At 43.5% G+C, this 16,945-nt stretch overlaps 1 protein-coding gene across 1 annotated transcript; it reads right to left on the bottom strand.

The window, feature by feature from the left end:
• Positions 1-343: 343 nt before the first annotated feature.
• LOC128145189 (protein spire homolog 1-like) lies at positions 344-16,392 on the bottom strand. Its single transcript, XM_052794949.1, has 15 exons — positions 16,312-16,392; positions 15,655-15,819; positions 14,845-14,970; positions 14,506-14,571; positions 11,437-11,598; positions 9,257-9,325; positions 8,645-8,774; positions 8,065-8,189; positions 6,635-6,710; positions 5,945-6,096; positions 4,635-4,760; positions 3,223-3,287; positions 2,354-2,381; positions 1,802-1,944; positions 344-638 (listed from the first exon to the last, which is right to left on the bottom strand). The coding sequence occupies exons 1-15, from the start codon at positions 16,390-16,392 to the stop codon at positions 467-469; spliced, it is 1,686 nt and encodes a 561-aa protein (XP_052650909.1). The 3' UTR covers positions 344-466.
• Positions 16,393-16,945: the final 553 nt, after the last annotated feature.

The following is a 16,945-nucleotide window of genomic DNA, read 5'->3' as shown; positions in this document are numbered from 1 at the left end:
CTTTTTAGTGAGTTATCAGGAGGGAGTAAGTGTTTACAAAATGCATGGTGATGTGATCACATAACTGAGAGCTTCACTTTCCAAGCCTCTCGGGAATAGAGGTTTTGGGTTAAAAGTTTCCCCCTACTCATTACATAGGTTGAAGTCTGCTCAGCAATGAATGCAAACAGTGCCACAGAACAACGACAACTGCAGGTGCAAAGGAGGAAATGCTAGAGGCGTGATAGTGCTTCAACATTTATTTTCCCCAAAGACACATAAAAAGAATTAAAACTGTTCTAAAAACCGCAAAGCGTTATAATACTTCACAATACATAAATACTAACTGTGCTTCCTGCTTCGACTAACCAGCAGGGAGGTCTTTTGTTCAGGCCTTTATGTCAGTAGGTACATAAAGCTGTTTCATTTACTTCAGGTACAGAACAAGTGACAGGAGAAATCTATGGTGGAGTCATTCCAGTGTGGTTCAAGGCCAGGAAGTTCTCCTGAGAGGGATGCTCTGCTGTTGACTGGAAGCCATATTCAACAGACACTGCTCACATCGCGTACAGATGTCTACAGTCAACCAGTCTGCCATGGTCCCTGTGTAACAGCACAGAGGCTGTGCCAGGCAATGGGGTTCCAAAATAATGGGTACACTGGAATGGGAGAGGGAAAAAGAAAAGCAGGAAAGTTGACCCAGGTTTCTGTTAGAGGTCATGGTGCTCTTCCACCCTTCCCCACACATGATCCAACACTGCTAAGTGATTTAGCTAAATGCATGAGTTCAACAGAGCAGTCAGCTCCACTTAGGAAAGCTACTGAGCACGAGAACAGCTTCGTTTACTGACACCTTCTCTCTATTGACAGTATGTCAGCCAAAGGGCTAATGGGTATCTGTGGTTGATCCAAGGTTATGGCCACATCCTTATGCTGTAGGATTTTTTTTTTGCCAGCCTGAAGTATGGCAGTAATATGGTCACTCAGACCTCTTCTGCAGCACCTGCATTATAAGACAGACCAAACCACTGCCCCACACAGTTAACTTCAGTAGTCAATACTACCCCTGATTTTTGGCAACAGAAGTACAAGCCTTTGAACCAGAAACTGCTGTGACATTATTTTGGCTACATTAAAGAATGGTCTCAGAGAGAAAAGACACCTGTTCCCCCAGTAGAATATATAACTAATTTGGAAAGAAGAGAACAGATAATGTATGTTTCCAGTCCTAGATATTGCACTTATACCCACAAAGTCTGTCTTTTCCACTCAGAACTACCAAAAGCTCTTTTTGAAATAGTTCCCTTTCTGGGGACAAAAAGGAAAGGGTGTCTGTATGTGTGCAGAGGGACTAAGAAGCCATTTGTGGCATTACTCTTCAGTCAGTTATACCTGAGGCCATTAGCATAGTTTATTTCTAGGTATAAAGGTGCTACTCCTGGGTTGTAGTGACAGACCCCCAGCAGTGGGGGATAGAATATAATGGGGTCTGGAAGTCCTCATACAAATGAAGCTGTCACAAGGAACCTTCTATGTCTGGACTAACAAGGACACTTCTGAATCCATGTCAGAAACCTGATAGCTAAAAAGCAAAATGGATTTCAGAGCACCTACACATCCTCCCTTTTGGTCATCTAAAATCCACAATACTGCCAGAGAACTGTAGACTAGTTAGACCAGTGGCTAAACCAGTCATTCAGCATAACATTCAGCCAACCAGCATAATACTACATATTGCTGTCTGCATGTTTGTAGACCTGCATATACAAGTAACTGGTAACGTCTTTCAAGGTGAAAACACAGTATCCCTGGCCCAGCTTACCAAAAACGCTCCCAGTGCTCTATTTCATGCAGCAGCTCTGAGCTCTTCTGCTCTTGAGTAGCTGGGTCCTCCTCTCGGGAGAGTCTCAAGAGTTTTAGGAAGTGAAATGGGAGATGTACACACGTTCTGAAGGGCATGGACATCTAGAATCACAACACAAGTCACCTGAGTTCTCAGAGAAACACATCCTCCTCCTTAGCATGAAAATTTGCATCACATGCAATTGATTTATTGGTGCACTTAGAAGATAGCCATTAATGCAGTGAACTTTCTGACCCTTGTGTAAATAGAGCACAGAGTAATCCCAACCACTTTACACAGGATGAAAGAGAGAGGAACCAGTGTTGTTTTAGCTGAGTATGACAAGAGATGTCTGTGGGACGCTGGCTGCTTTTGCACCTTGTAATATTCCCTCTTCTATTTGCTTAGAAACAACCTAGAGGGTAGATTTGAGGTATCAGTGGATGAAAGAAAGCTTCCTATGACTAGGTGAGATGCAGGGAAAACAGAAAATGTAAAAAACCCATGTGCTGTTGTAAAGACTAGACTTGCCTTGATGCAGCAGTCACAGCAGACAACACTAAGAGGAAAAAAGTTCCCAGCATTATCATTTGAGTAGAGATCTGTAGATACCAATATTGCAGCTAAGGGTGACTTTCCCAAGTAAGTCTTAATTTGTGATTGTGGCACAATCACTTGATGGCAAAGTGAGCAAGCTTAGAACTCCCCTATTCAGTTTGCCAGCCCTCCTATTTATCCTAGTTTAAATCATCTGAAATGTGTCAGCATCCATAGCTTGAAGGCTTTATCTGCAAAGGCCCTTTACTTTTCACCCAGCAGTACCACCAGACAGTTACTCAATTCTCAGTGGTTGGTTACTTGTTGCTGGTAATCAATTCAGTGCTTCACCACTGCTTCAGATATATTTAAGTGAGCCTTAATGAGGCTGAAGTTCCTCTTTTCCTCTCCCATGATCAGAAAACCTCTGACAAATAGTGGATACAAGTAGGTCCAACTCCTTTCCCAGTCACAGGGTCTGGAGTTCACTTTTTCGGTCATCAGCAGAAGATTCTGGTGAAAAGCCTCTCCCAGAACCTGCTCAAGCCCTCGACTAAAGTTAAATCCAACCTTTAGAGCAAAATGCAGAGAGTGATCTCCAAGAGAAATTGAATCTAATATTTGCACAGTAAATTTCATTATTGCTATTAAGAGTTAAAATTGAGATACCACTTCAGAGGCAAGTTTTTCCACATCCTCTGCAGCTGTAGGCACTTCAGCCTGGCTTTTGCAGTAAGGCAAAACCAAAGGGTTCACCAACCTGTTCCTATCCAGTACTACAACTGTTTGAATACCAAGTATTTTCAGCACTGTTCTTTCAACTATTTTCTCCCTCCTCATTCAGTCCTTTTGTACCAGCTCACCTGCTGCAGAGGTAACAGCTGTAAGGCCACTTCAGAAACATCTGCTTATGGCAGCTGAAACAGATCTGTGGAAAGGAAAGTTACTTGTGAATGCAAATGGGAAATATCTTTGTACCAACAGTATCCACTGCCTGCCAAAGAGCAAGCACATAGACCAACCTTCTAAAGGCTTTATATCCACATACAATAACAGAGGTCCAATAAAGGATAGCAAAGACACAGGAAATAAAAGCTAAAAAGGCAAAAAAAAAAAAAAAGCCTTACTTGTAGGCCAGTGTTTTTATGATGCAGAGGTTTGGGGCAGCTGCCAGACAACAGGAGTTTAAAAAAAGGCTCTTGAGCAAACAATAGCTGTATTGTGCAAGAGTGTAACAGTAGCTAGTTAAGAGAGAGGGAAGAAGAGAGACATTCTTTGAGGTAGACTGCAGCAATCCCAAAGAGATTAAGTCAGGGCAAATTTGAATCCAATCCTGAAGCAAAAAATGAGTCATAAGGAAGCTGATGAGTCGCTTGAACTTTATAAAAAAGAACACATTCATACACAGCTGGCAGTCAGAAGTGATATTATCTTGAGAAGCAGAGCTTGAGAAAGCTAAAAAAACTTCAGCAGCAAGAACACAAAGGGGGTAAGAGAGCCATTTTAGAATAGGCAGAGAGCAGGCAAGTTAAAGCAGGGTTGGTAAGTAAGGTGAGAAGAAAACAAGGATTCAGTCTCAGGAGCATCAGACAGATTGTGCAAGTAGCATAGCTCTGCTAGTAGGACCTTTGGCTCTGTCTATACTGCTAAATAAGTGAGGGCAAGATGTTGACCTCTAAGCCAAGTAGCACAGACTTCCTCACATCTGTGCTGCAAAGGGCTTGTACTCACAACATCTGCTCTAGAGGGGCTGGTTGCAACACCCCCTCTAAAGGAGACTTGGTGAAAAAGCCAGCAGTTAAGCAGAGCAGACAGCCAACAGTACTGTGCTGCAGGTCATTCCCTGTCCTCCTCATCTCCCCAACCTTTGCGTCCACTCAGCAAGGTGGTTTGAGGCAGCACAACTCTGGTGTGGGAGCCTGAGTTAAGAGCCTTCGTTTCACTGTTTAGCAGTACCAAATCCCAATTAATTATTTTGTGATTTCAGAGCTGGCCAACAGTCATGGCAGTCAGCTCTCCTAGCGTGGAAGTAACAGACAAGAAGTATGAAGCAAAGGCTACGTTACTTTCTAGGCGGCTTACAGCTTAACATTGATGAGAAGCCATCACAGCACAACTATTAAAAGATTTTTAAAGCCTAGCATCAATCTTGGATCAGCTGCATGAACAGGATAAGTTGAGGCAGAGTACCTCAGCATTTCAGCACTGAGGGCCATGAAGCCAGCCAGCTTTTGAAAAGGCAAGGACAGTACAAAGAAAAGGAAAGGAAATATACCTTTGCTCTTGGAAAGACACTATCACTGCCTCCTTGGAAGAAGCCTTGCCCTTCCAGCATCATCATTGCATATCTGGTTCCAATCAGCTCAGCAATGGTTGGCCACTTGGTAGAAGAGGGACAGTCCTATCGAAAGACAGAAGTTAAGCATCAGAGAAAGCTGAAGGAAGCAGATATTTGGGGACATCATCCTCAAAATTGAGTCCCAAAAGGCTCAGGAGCATTTGTCCCCAAAACTCAGTTTTGCCAGTGATGGGGAATAGGAGTTGACTCTTTGAGAATACTAGCAGAGCAAATACTACAGGGGTTTTAGTGGTTGCTATAGTTTTCAAGCAGCTTCTTGACACCTCATTAGGGAAGCAGGTCCCTCAGTCACCACAGTAGTTAATACCATCTCTAGAGCCAGTCTCTGGGGAATTCTACCCTTTGGTACAGACCACAGCACAGATGGCACCCTGGCCCCTCCTAGGTACAGGAACCCTTTCCACAGCACAACACTCTCTTGCCTTCTCTCTCCCAAGACCCACAGGCCCCACAGAAATGGCAGCTGTGGTCTGGTGGTTGACCAAAAGAGACAACAGGGCTTTTATCCCCAGGTGAGGAGTCCAACCCACCTGCATCCTGCACCACACTGCTGAACAAAGAGGTCACACAGAGTTATGGTCAGTTTAGAGACATGCCAGGGAGTGGGGCAGGGAGGGATGTAGAAGGAAAGGAGGAGGCAAGGGCACAGCACACCTTGTCAGGGCAGAACAGGGTGAGGCCATGATTCAGAGAAGGTTGCACAGAAGCACACAAAACCCAGCATTGCTCCCACAACAGTCATTCAGAGCCTGATGACTTCACTACCACATACATTTAAAAGTCACTGATGCTGTGCTATCTACATTTTGTCAACTACTTGTTCTCTTTACTGCAGCTTAAAGGATATTTGTGAACATATCAGAATCTAGAAAGAATGAGGGGAGATGGAGAAAGCAGGACAGTCCCACTGCCAATTACAGTCTGCTTGAGGAAGCCTTGATGGACACTTTAAAGTAATGCAGTGGTATTTTTCTCTTCTTGTATGAGGAACAACTTTATTTCATATCATTCAAACTAGGAAGCCTCCACAAGGACACCACAGCATCCAGTCTTCTCTTAAGCCATCTCCAAGGAGAGAATAATATCCCAACTTAAGATCAGTATACAATATGGCCTAAGACAAAAACCACAGAACATGCTTACTGCTTGCACGAGGATCAAGGTGCAAGCTCTGGTCATTACCAAATGTATCAGACCAGGCTTGCTAGCTGACATGCCAGACTTACAAGTTCCTTGCTTTGAAGGCCTCTCTCTAAAGATTTGGACCTTCCTCTGTACGGAGGCAGCTGCTGTTGGCCAGCATTCAGGAAACTATTTTGTTTAATGTCTCCTAGTATGGGTGCACTCATGGGAGGATGTGTGCAATTTGCAGCAAGACCTGGATAGGAAGAGAGAGTTTTAGGGTGCAGAAAACCAGCTGGCAGCTTCTAAGCATTCACCCCAAATGCTGAATGCTCAAGAGCACTACACTGCCTTCTGAAGGTAGCAAGGCTCACAGCTCCCCCCCATCAGCTCAGATCACAAAAAGCAGAGGTTACACTAATTATGCTTGTCAGTAGACAGTGATGAGGCTTCATTAGCACCATTTAGTTTAATAAAATCAAGTGGTGCACTTTCTACTTGAACATTCAAAACACTCATTTAGCTTTTACTGTGAATTCCAGTTAGGCCTTTGGGGACATGCTATCATTGTTTTGAAGCTGCAGGAGCTATACAAGCCTCAGTCAACTGCAGAGGAATGGTTTTCTAAGGGCACCTCCCCAGACTCATTACTTAGTGTTGGAGCTTCTCCTGTAAAGTGTCTTCAGGTCATCAGAAAGTGTACAGTGAGCCCAACCAAAGGTTTTGGGAACCCTGCAGGCCATTGACTGTTCTTTTGTCACCTGGTTTAGATGTGCAGCTAGAAGTACACTGACCTGTGCTGTTGCAGGATACTAGCGACGACCTGGTTGAGACAAGCCAGGTGCCGGAAGGCAGCTTGGGAGTGGTTTCCTGTAGGCCAGAGGACAGGATGATCTTTAGCTGCATATAAGACACCAAGCCCACTTCCCCAGGAGTGCTGCTGCTAAACAAAAGCCAGCATACCCAGGACTGACCAGAAATGTTCAAGGCTCAGCCAAAAGTGGAGCAGAGAGAGAAATCAATGTGGTACATTTAGCAACTTTATATTCCATGAAGTAATAGCAAGTTAATTGCCCCCACAACCAGGAAGCTCCAGCCAAGTTAGTGAAATTTCAAATTCATCTGTTCTTTCTCTCACCCAAGTTCAATGCAGACACTAGTCCCAAAGTTTCATCTGTTCAAGAACCAACTTCACAAAATCCACCCTATATAACTATCAAGAGTACACTGGAACCATTTGTTTTTGGCTCCAGCTCACATGTAGTAACACTGGAGAACAGTTCAATGACTGTGTGCCATTAACCCAACTCAAACCCAATGCTGTATCTCAACAGCATTGTTTCTAGCTTCTCTAGAAAAGCAGAAAACAAATTTGATTATATTAGTCTCCATATGAAGGTTCTTTAGTTTAGAAGCAATACATGAACCACAGGGTTCTCAAATGCTGAACATTCCTACAAGTAGCACAGACTTGTCCAAATATAGCTAAGATTTTCTGCTTTTATTAATTCATATCCGTTTTCCTCAGTTAAGCAACTGCATTTCAGTCAGAAATGTTTACAGAAAACAGATTCCTGTTTGTATGCCAGCGCATCTGTGCTAGACATGATGTGTTAGGGCTTCAGTTCTGTTCACAGAATTTCTGAATATGCTCAGACTGAATCCCAGAACCAAGCAGTCAAGCTTTTCATGATCAAGCCAGGAGTTAAAGAACCCAAAGACTATGTATCATGGTTTATTGAAGAATGGTGCTCCCCAAATTGCTCCACAGGCAGAAGAGTGGGAATTGACTAGTGATGTTGCTTCCTGAAAATAAATCATTAAGTTTTCCTTCCACGAGCTTACATACCACATGGAATGCAAATATGTCAATACATCTAGCATCAAATGCCTCACTGTGAGGTAAGAGTGTTTATAGTTCTGGCCCAAATTGGCCAAACTGCTATGCATATTAAAACTTCTGCAGGATCTAGTTTTAAGAAACCAGAGCAGACCGTGGTTCTATAAGCTGCAGTCATGCCACAAAAAGAAGTGTTTAAATATCGTATGAGTTTCTGTAGAGGAAAGGACTTCAGTGAACCTAATAGTACCACATTAATTCACTTTTGAGAGACAAGATTGCCCACACTATGATTTGAACCTGACGTTCCAGGCTACGTGTGTGTGCAGATCTAATACCTGAAGTACTTGTGCCTCTCCAGAGTCCTTTCATTTAAAGCCTTACCTGAACTCCTGGTCCCAGCTGCTGTGTTGTAGTGTTGACAATTTTAAACTCGGTACTGGTGTCTTGGAGAGTTAAGAAACTATCGCTTGGAGATTTCAAGACAATATTTGGTGTCACAAGCATTTCTGCAGGGGAGAGGGGAAACAAAAACCCCCATACAAACAGGTAAGATAAGATAACATAAGATAGTGAGCTGTGACAAGAAAACAACAAATTTGATACCCACACATCAGAATTTGATATTTGGCTAGACTTTGTCCTGTTAGTTACATAATTTTTTAGTTTTACGTGATGGTCAAAATCCTGTTTTCTCACTTAGTAGACAGACAAATTTGAACATCCATAAAAAAAGGGGTAAGTTGAAACATCTTTTGAGTCTTAATAAGCCAGAAACAGATTTTCTAGAAAGAACTGTTCTTATGCCATACCATTTCTATCACACAAAATTTGCATTCCCACCTCCCTTGCATTATACATGCTATAGAAAAGATAAGTGGGCTTTCATTTCAAAGGCCATCCATTATTTTTAGTCAATGCTGACTTCACTTGCATGCTTCATAGGTCACTTTGTAGCAGGTACCTTTGGGCCTGCTCCCGTTTTCCCTTGCTGCTGCTGATCGAAGCTTCTGTGGTTGTTTTACTTCTGCCATGAGCTGTTCATGCCAGCTGGACTCACATGGCACAGACTCTTTCAGCTTCCTCTCCAGCACCTGCAGGCAAAGCATAGCACCAGAAAGAGCCAGTGGATAGAGCAAGGAGACCAGTGGTGACAGAACTACTCCTTCAACAATGGCACTGTTTTACAAGTGCTTCTCACTCAGGAGTGCACTGGGCCTTGCATACAAGAGACACATGACAGAACCTTTAGATAATGCACGGTAGAATACTTTAGCAACTCTCAAATTTGAAACTGAGAACTCCAGGATTGCTTTCAGGACCACAAAATGTTCTAAATGGAAGAAGCAGCAAAGGAAGTAGGGAGACTGATCATCTTTCTCCTATGATGATGTCACCTCCCATTTTCCTAGCCTCATGTTTTGGCAGGAGGGTGTGCCCAAAAGTATGGTTAATATATCCCCCTCCCAAATCCAAACCAGTAGCTAAGACATTAGCTCTATATTCATAGAAACTGTCCTGTCAACTCCAGACTTATCTTGTTTTGCTATATTAGATGCAGCACCAGGTCACCTACAGGCTTTAGATGAGACTTAGGGGCAGCTACATCAGCTTTGGGGGTCCTGTGGTTTTGCTCGATGATCACCTGAAAGAGCAGAAATGATGCTTAAGCAATACTTCTTCCTCTACTCCTGGTACACCCTCCCACTCAGTGACACAGTGAATGTTGCAAGTCAGGATTTGGGAATGGGGGAGGTAGGGAAGGCATAACAAAGCTGAGTTGGGAAGTGTAGAATGATGAGGTTTACCTACGTGGGTTTTTGGTAGAGGCAGATTTGCCTGCAGCAAGCTAGAGGGAATCAGAAGTGCTGCACAGCCTTTTGAGGCTTGCACAAGAAGCATACAGCCTTCTAGCCCCAGCACCTCATGAACTGCTCTGAGAAGCCACTGGAAAACGTTGTACTCAAGATTTTAATGTCAGGAGTGATCCTGACAAGCACCATGGTCACATCACATTCATCAGTGAGAACTCAGCTCCAGGGAGGTGAATAACTGAATGGGTTAACAAGACTGTAACAAGAACTGTAGCAGCAGGCAGCTGTATGCATAAGCTAGAGTCCCAGAGACTGGCTTACAGCCCTACATAAAACTAGGAACAATAACAAGATAGAATTGCAGGGCAGGTATTCATGTGAGGCAGACTGTCTCTCTCATCAAGCCCTGTGCTTGCTGCATAGAGGAGAACTGACCAAAAAGTCACATTGCACATGCATGTCTTTAGCTGCCTTGTTCACTTACTCTTATTTGAGGCTATGCCATTTACTTTCCCTGTGTGTACAACTTCAGAACACGTGGGAGTGCAGGTAGAACAACACTACAGCTTCCCACACTAGCTGTGCTTTCATTCATTTGCAAATTAGACCACTGTTTGCTAGAGAGCCTTTAAAATAGCTTTGTAGATGGGGAAATCCTCGTTCAAGAGCTTTCACAAAGACCTGAGCAGTAGCACTCTACGCTTTCTTCTAGCATTTCTGACTACTACTCTTCAAACATGTTTGTGCTTCTCGTCGACTACAGAAAAAAGATTAAAAGAAAAAAAGAAAAAATAAAATCAAGACCCAGTTCATCCTGCCACCTTGAGTTACAGTTCTGTACTGCACAGTGCATTGATACACAGTACATTGTAACTACTTCTGTTCATTGCAAGGTATTGTCTCCTTTCTACTACTATTCATTTATATACCAATCAAGATATCATCTCCAGAGAAATGTCATAGCCTTATCTGAAGGCTGGAGCCACAGTCAAGACAAGCAAGAGCTGGGGTGTTAAGAGAAGTGCATGGTTTAGCTGAGGCTTTTAAACCCTCTGCACTCTAGCAGCACCAACAAGGAGAAAAAAGCTGATGTCTATTGTGGTATGCAAAGTTTTCACTTTTTAAAATATCGCTGTTTATTGCAAGTAGAGTTGTGTCTCATCTTCTGCCAAGACGTCTGTTTGCAAAGCACGCCAATGCCACAAAGCCTTATGCCAATGTTTTAGATCTGCTCATCATTCCCAGCTCAAGCTGCAGCAAGCTAACAGAATCACAAGCTTTTAGAGACACCCCAGACATTTTTGTATCTGGTCATCTTCACCAACCATCCACATTGCTGGTAGCCCCTACCACTTAGGTCAGCACAGCAGATGCCCCTGGAACGGGGTCAGCTTTTTTGACCCTGACTAAACTCCTGCAATAGCTCATGTACACTGCCTAGAGGCCTCTGCCTCAGGCTGAGCAAAGGACTCGCTCAGAAGTGCTTTTGCACTTGCACACATCCAACAACATCCAAGAAGGCAAGGAAACTAGTAATAGATGCCAGGCATAACCCAGCTCAAGGAGCCTGGGAGGACACAAGCGTCCAAGGTGGAAAGCATAAGCAGGCAAGGGTCTGTTTCATGAGACTGTTGTGTGCAAGGCAGCATAATTGCTGCAGGGAAGGGAGTGGCTGACCCCTGGAGGGAGAAAAAGTTTACCATCCAACTTCATGAAAGCATGCCTACCCCTGACTTAAAAAGTTACTGGATATGAAGCACTTGGGTGGACAAACAGGGTGATCTAATGTTGAGCTGCAGCTGAGAGGGAGACCCAGGCACTTCTGGACTTGGAAGTACCTTTGAGAAAGACAGGCTTTTGGAGAAGAGGTCTCAACAAATACTGCTTAGAAATGAGGTACAACAGGTGCTTTCAAAGTTGTCTGTTCACTCTAGTCACTCACCTTCCGAAGGGTGTACCTCTTGTGCTGAATATCATCCAAAAGCAATTCATAGGGAGAGCGGATACATTCTTTTGGAGGCACGTGACACTGTGGTCGCTCAGTGGCCTTGTGCAGCCTCACACCATTCTGTAGTTCACAGATGACGCTGGGCCACAGGGATGCCTTGGAGGAACCAGAGAGGGCCAAGTCAACAGCTGGCTAGAACGCACAGAGCAGCATCCTCTCCCTCCATGTAATAGGGCACACTTAGCAACTGAACTAATTCAGAAACAGGGAACTGTGTCCTTAACACCCCCTTCAACTCACTTCTAGATCAGAGCACAGTACCAGCACAGAGAATTGCTTCTCTTTGCAGAAGTTAATTTACAGTGATGGATCTGGGAGCTGGCTTGCCAGGTTCATTCCCAAATTTTGTCATTAACTTTATGAACGTACTTCAGCAAAACACAACTTCTGCTGCCAGGTAGCTAGACCCATTTTCTTGAGTACCTACTTCCTGCAAGTGCTCCAGGTGCCAGAGTTTTTTCATATTATTGGATCCTAGGAAACACTGGGAATGAAATCCCAAATCTTACCACTAAAAGCCTCGGAACTTTCAGAAACCAACCAACCAAGGGTTGAAGGGCCCACAGACAGAAGAGGAGGATAAGGGGACAGGGATCTCCTACTTAAACCTTCACAGCAGCATATATTAGCAGTTTCAGCCTGGAGGTACAAGCTGGTAACTGACATTTGCTCATCCTGATCCTGTATTAATATCTGAGGATGCTCAGGCATGCAGTATAACCCACCAAAAGTTAAAGACAGGAAAAAAATAATCAACTTGATAGCATGTTTAGACAACATTGTAATGGAAGTGCTAAGTCAACAGCTTATCTGGATCCCAACGGCAAATTGAGTAAGAACAAGTGATTGTATTATAAACAGTGAAAGGGAAGCAAAACATTTTAGAAAACTGCCTCAGAACAAAGTTTCTGACTTAGACTCCTCTCCCTTTTCCACTTACAGTCTGAAACATCTTCCCTCAACTTATCCCTTCGGTTATCTTGGTATAATATCAGAAGAGTCTTATGCAAGCTCTGACTGATGGCTGCCTTCAAGGAGATGGATTTTTTTCTTGGATGTTTTTAGCCTGGCTTTGGTACAGTCATACCTCAACTCCAGAGAACTAGAACTGTCAAAGAGTGACCATATACTAGCCATATCTCCTAGGCTATATTTATTATTGTATAGGAGAACACACAAAAGTCTCTGGGCAAACTGATCAGTATTAGAGGCCTTTGAAATAGATTATCCTGAGCTATTTGCACTTCCTAGAGTTGTATTTCACACAGTGACAGAACTTGACTGAAAGATATGACCTGAAGAGAGACTTCTATACTGTAGTATTGCCACATTAGTTTCAGGACAAGAGTTGCCTTCAGCTGGCCATTTCAGAGCAACTTGTACACCCAAAACATTTTTCAGATATAGGTCAGTCATACTTTTCTTTCCCTACTGGATCACTGCAATTATTCTACTTGGGCAATCCCAGGTATTGTCAAACTCCACATAAACTTCCCACACCTTGGCAATACAACACAAAATGCTGCAACACTCCAAACATATTGCATTCAGTTCAACAGATGAGTGGTAAGACAGTTGTGTTCTTAAGAGGTCTCACTGCTTAGATTTCAAGGTGAAGATTGTCTTGTGACATGTATGGATAAGCTCTGCTGAAACTGTACAACCCTGCACACTATCAGGCTGTGGTCTATGTTTCAGAAGGCCTGTTTTGTAGCAGTCAACATGCAAAAGTGCGGTCCATAGAGAGCATTAGCTGCTTGGCACCACTCAAGGCATCAGCTCTAATCTGTGGGATCCCAGTGAAGTTGGCATCCCAGTTATTTTAAACTCAAGAGTTTGTCAGAGCGATGCAATCAATTGGTGCTTAGGGACTTGGAAACTAGAGGCAGAGGATTTGCAACAGACATCCTGCTTTTGGAATTCATGTCTCCTGAAGGAGCAGAGGCCAAATACACTGGCCTTCAGGCCACACGGCAAAGCCCATGTATTTATTCATGTATTCCCTGCAGAAAAGAGCTATAGCAGTTGATGAGTTTGTGGTTTGAGACAGCTTGCCAGTTTATTTTAATAGATCACAAAATTGAGAATATGCCCAAACACACATTTCACAAACATTTTCATACGAATAGTTTGAGCATGCTTCAAAGCAAGTGCTATTTAGACAAAGGGAGCAAGCCCACAAGTCTCTCGGGGCTTGCTGTTTGTCTCCACAGACTCCAGACTACAGTGCATTTGTTTATGCTGGGCAGAGCTCCAGCCAGAAGAGCTATTTGTTTCTGATTAAGCCCTGACTGTGTAGGGCCTTGAAAAGAACAGAATAAGTTGCTTTCTCTGCCCCAAACACACAGTCCAAGATCTATGGAAGGACAGAATGGAAAGACAAGAAAGGCAGTGAGCAGAAGGTAGGAGCTACATCATCAACCTCACCCTCCTTCACCTCTTTGTTTGAGCTGCTGGAGCTGCACAACCACAAAGATGGACAGGGCTACTGGCCATCAGTCCCCTCCAGCCCTGAACCAGCACAGACCCCACATAAGAGTGAACTAGTCCACCCCAGTACCACCACCAACAAAACAGTTTTCTGGGAGTTTTCAGTGCAGGTACCAGAAAGGAACAGATTGCTTTTGGCAGGTGTCAGTTTCTGCCAAGAGCTGGAGTTTGGGGCTCATTTGCAGGAAGAAACAGCCTGAGTAACTACTTGTAGACACTTACTCCAAAGACCGCCTCCAACTTCATTTTTAGAAGTGGTTTAAGTTGAACCACAAAGACAATCTTTGTGTAGAATAAATGTCTGCATGAGGTTAACACACAAAATAGTTTAACTTCAGGTTCACTCCCCAGCTTGTTTTGCAGACAAGTCTTTAACTACTTAAGCTCTTGAACAACCTAAGAAATTTCATTTGTGTTCAAGCTCTACTTTTCATAGAAGTCAATGGAAAGACTCAGAGACCCAAGGTAGACAAAAGCCCCAACCTCCCATAATGAAGAAATTAAATCCCTTACCCAGTGTTTTTCCTTCTTCTGAAGGGGATTTTCCACCAAAGCTTCCACATCCATTTTCCTCAGACTCTGAGAAGCAAGCACATGAGGTCATTACCTTGCACTCTTCAGTGATTTCCTGTCTGTCCAGTATGAATTAATAATGTTAATCTGAAAAGCCCCAAACACCCAAACTTTCAAAAGCTACCATAAATTACTAATATGGCGTGGAGACAGCAGCATTTCACATCGTGAAAATAAACCTTCAGCTAGGCACTCCATTTCTAGTGCAATGGGAAGGTTACTTTAGAACTAGGTGAGTGTGTGAAGGGAATAGCAAGCTAAGGGGTGATCCAAATGTACCTCTTTGGAGGTCTGGATAATGGTCACAAGCTTCTGAAGTTCCATGTATTCAGTAAACAGACTCCTACAGGTCTTTTCATAATGGCTGATAGCCTCAGAAGGCCTGGACAAGTGCTCCTCGCAGGCCTGAAAGAAGTACAGCTATTTAAAAGAGATCTTGAAATGAAAAAACGTGGTAGGATGGAATAAAGCAAGATTCAATTTTCTCAATCCACGGTTAAAAAACATCTTCCTCACAGCCCCTTGGTATCTTTTTTTCTATTGCATATGCAGAGAAACAAAGCAAGATGTCTAATCTTATTATATGTACAATAATGTAAGCAGCTATGTAATTTATATATCTTCTTCTCCATAAGGTGTGCTTTGAAATAACTACCTGGCAGGGGAAGTCTCCAGTGCAGACAAAGCACAAAAAACCACAGCAGGTGGAGTCACTTGCCCTGTTCTTTTCCCCTGCCCTGATCAGACAGAGGGATGGGAAGCGTGGAACTGAATACTATGGACAAGTGACTTTTTTTAATATCCATGGTCTTCTAAGTATCAAATTTGGAGACTATGTACAGATGGACTTTGTACACACGGCTGTGTGAAAGCCATGCTCAGTCTTCCTTCTTCATTCTTTTCCATAGGCACCTGCACACACCTAATATGGTTTTGCCTTTTCCCTCTGATGGGAAGGCCACGTGCTCCCTCTATGTCCTCCAACAAGCTACCCAGCTTTTTCCTGGAAATGGTCTTGCCCCTTGGTTAACAGCATTGTTCCATCAACTCCTCTAAGCTGCTATATTTACTAAGTGGGAAGAAGGAAACCTTGATAACACCCTGCAGAGTGACTGCTGGTTTCATTGCCTCATCATCCAGTTTCAACACGAGGCACAGCAGTTTCTCCAAAGGATCGCTCAGTTCTCGCTCCACTTGGCTGTCGATTCCCCAGTCCAGGGCTTCATAGATCACCATTCCCAAGTACTCCAACAGCTGCAGACAGAGACCAAGAAAGCAGTGCAGCACAAAGCATTGTGGAGAACTTCACAGCTCTCACTTTGTCAGCCATGTGCATACCCTCCCCTGCCCCTCAGGGCTCAGCACATCTCAGGATGAGAAGGGCCCAAAAGGCAGCTAGATACTCATCAGGTAGCCCGAGATACTCCCTAAATAAGCTGTTTTAAGATTTTTAAATGGCCTTATCTAGCACCTCTAAGTTATCTCTTCTTAAGACAAAAAGACTGTGGGCTATTCCACAGTAGGCAGCATCTGCGCACATTGTTTCCTAGTCCCATTGTCTTATTTGAGTTCAATCCTAGCATTTTGTTTCATTTTCCAGATTGCAGGGGACAGGGTCACTTTCACAGGGCACAGCAAATTTAAGCACCTTGATAGTTTCCAAAGACATCTGCATCTCCTTAGCTGGTTTTCTGCTACAGCAGAATTATACCTGCACACATAACGAAGGTAAAGATGCAGGCTTACCTTGTCCTCTGACTGCTGAACACTGCCAACATCTGAAACGGAAAAAAGAGGGGAGGGGGAGAAAGACAACTGCATAGGCATTGATAAAGACCTTTTAGAATTCCTGTCAAGAGAGAGAAACAGGAAGAATTCTTGGTAGTAAGTAAACAAACCCCTCTTACTAATGTCAGTCCCACCTGGGGAAAGTAGGCCTATATTTGGGAACTCCTGGAAAGCAACACGGGATACTCTTATTGTGAGCATTAGCCCCAAACTAGCTGCTACTGGGTACTTCTTTCGTTTGCTAATAGATATCTAACTGCAAGGAAGGCACTGGATCTTTGTCTTCATTCTTTATTACCCGCTCTTGTCCCTGAAGAGTTAGCCTAGCATTGACCTTTACAGCAGTGCAACCAAGCGGTGCATAAGACAAACTTGCTGCCACTTGCTGGCTACACATAGTGACAAAAGAGGGAAACTGTCAATCATAGATCTGTCATGAGAGTTACTGTAACAAAGGAACTAACTATACATTGGAAGATGAACAGAGCAGGACATATAATAAAGCCTCAGACTATTTATTTCAAATAACATAAGTGGTAACAAACTTTCATCCCAGCTATTCCCTAGAACCAAATGACTCACTAGAGCACTA

Source organism: Harpia harpyja, chromosome 8 (genome assembly GCF_026419915.1).
Source record: "Harpia harpyja isolate bHarHar1 chromosome 8, bHarHar1 primary haplotype, whole genome shotgun sequence".
Lineage (NCBI taxonomy): Eukaryota > Metazoa > Chordata > Aves > Accipitriformes > Accipitridae > Harpia > Harpia harpyja.
Note: the sequence above shows the minus strand (reverse complement) of the source record. Positions and strands in the feature narration are given on the sequence as shown.

Bases quoted from the DNA above. Each gene is read 5' to 3' on its own strand.
- LOC128145189 (XM_052794949.1), bottom strand. From the start codon at position 16,392: ATGCCTATGCAGTTGTCTTTCTCCCCCTCCCCTCTTTTTTCCGTTTCA. The intron at 6,711-8,064 runs GTAAGGCTTTAA...TCTGGCCTACAG, and splicing joins AGCTGGGACCAGGAGTTCAG to GAAACCACTCCCAAGCTGCC. The intron at 2,382-3,222 runs GTGAGCTGGTAC...TTTTCCTCTTAG, and splicing joins AGCTGTTACCTCTGCAGCAG to TGTTGTCTGCTGTGACTGCT.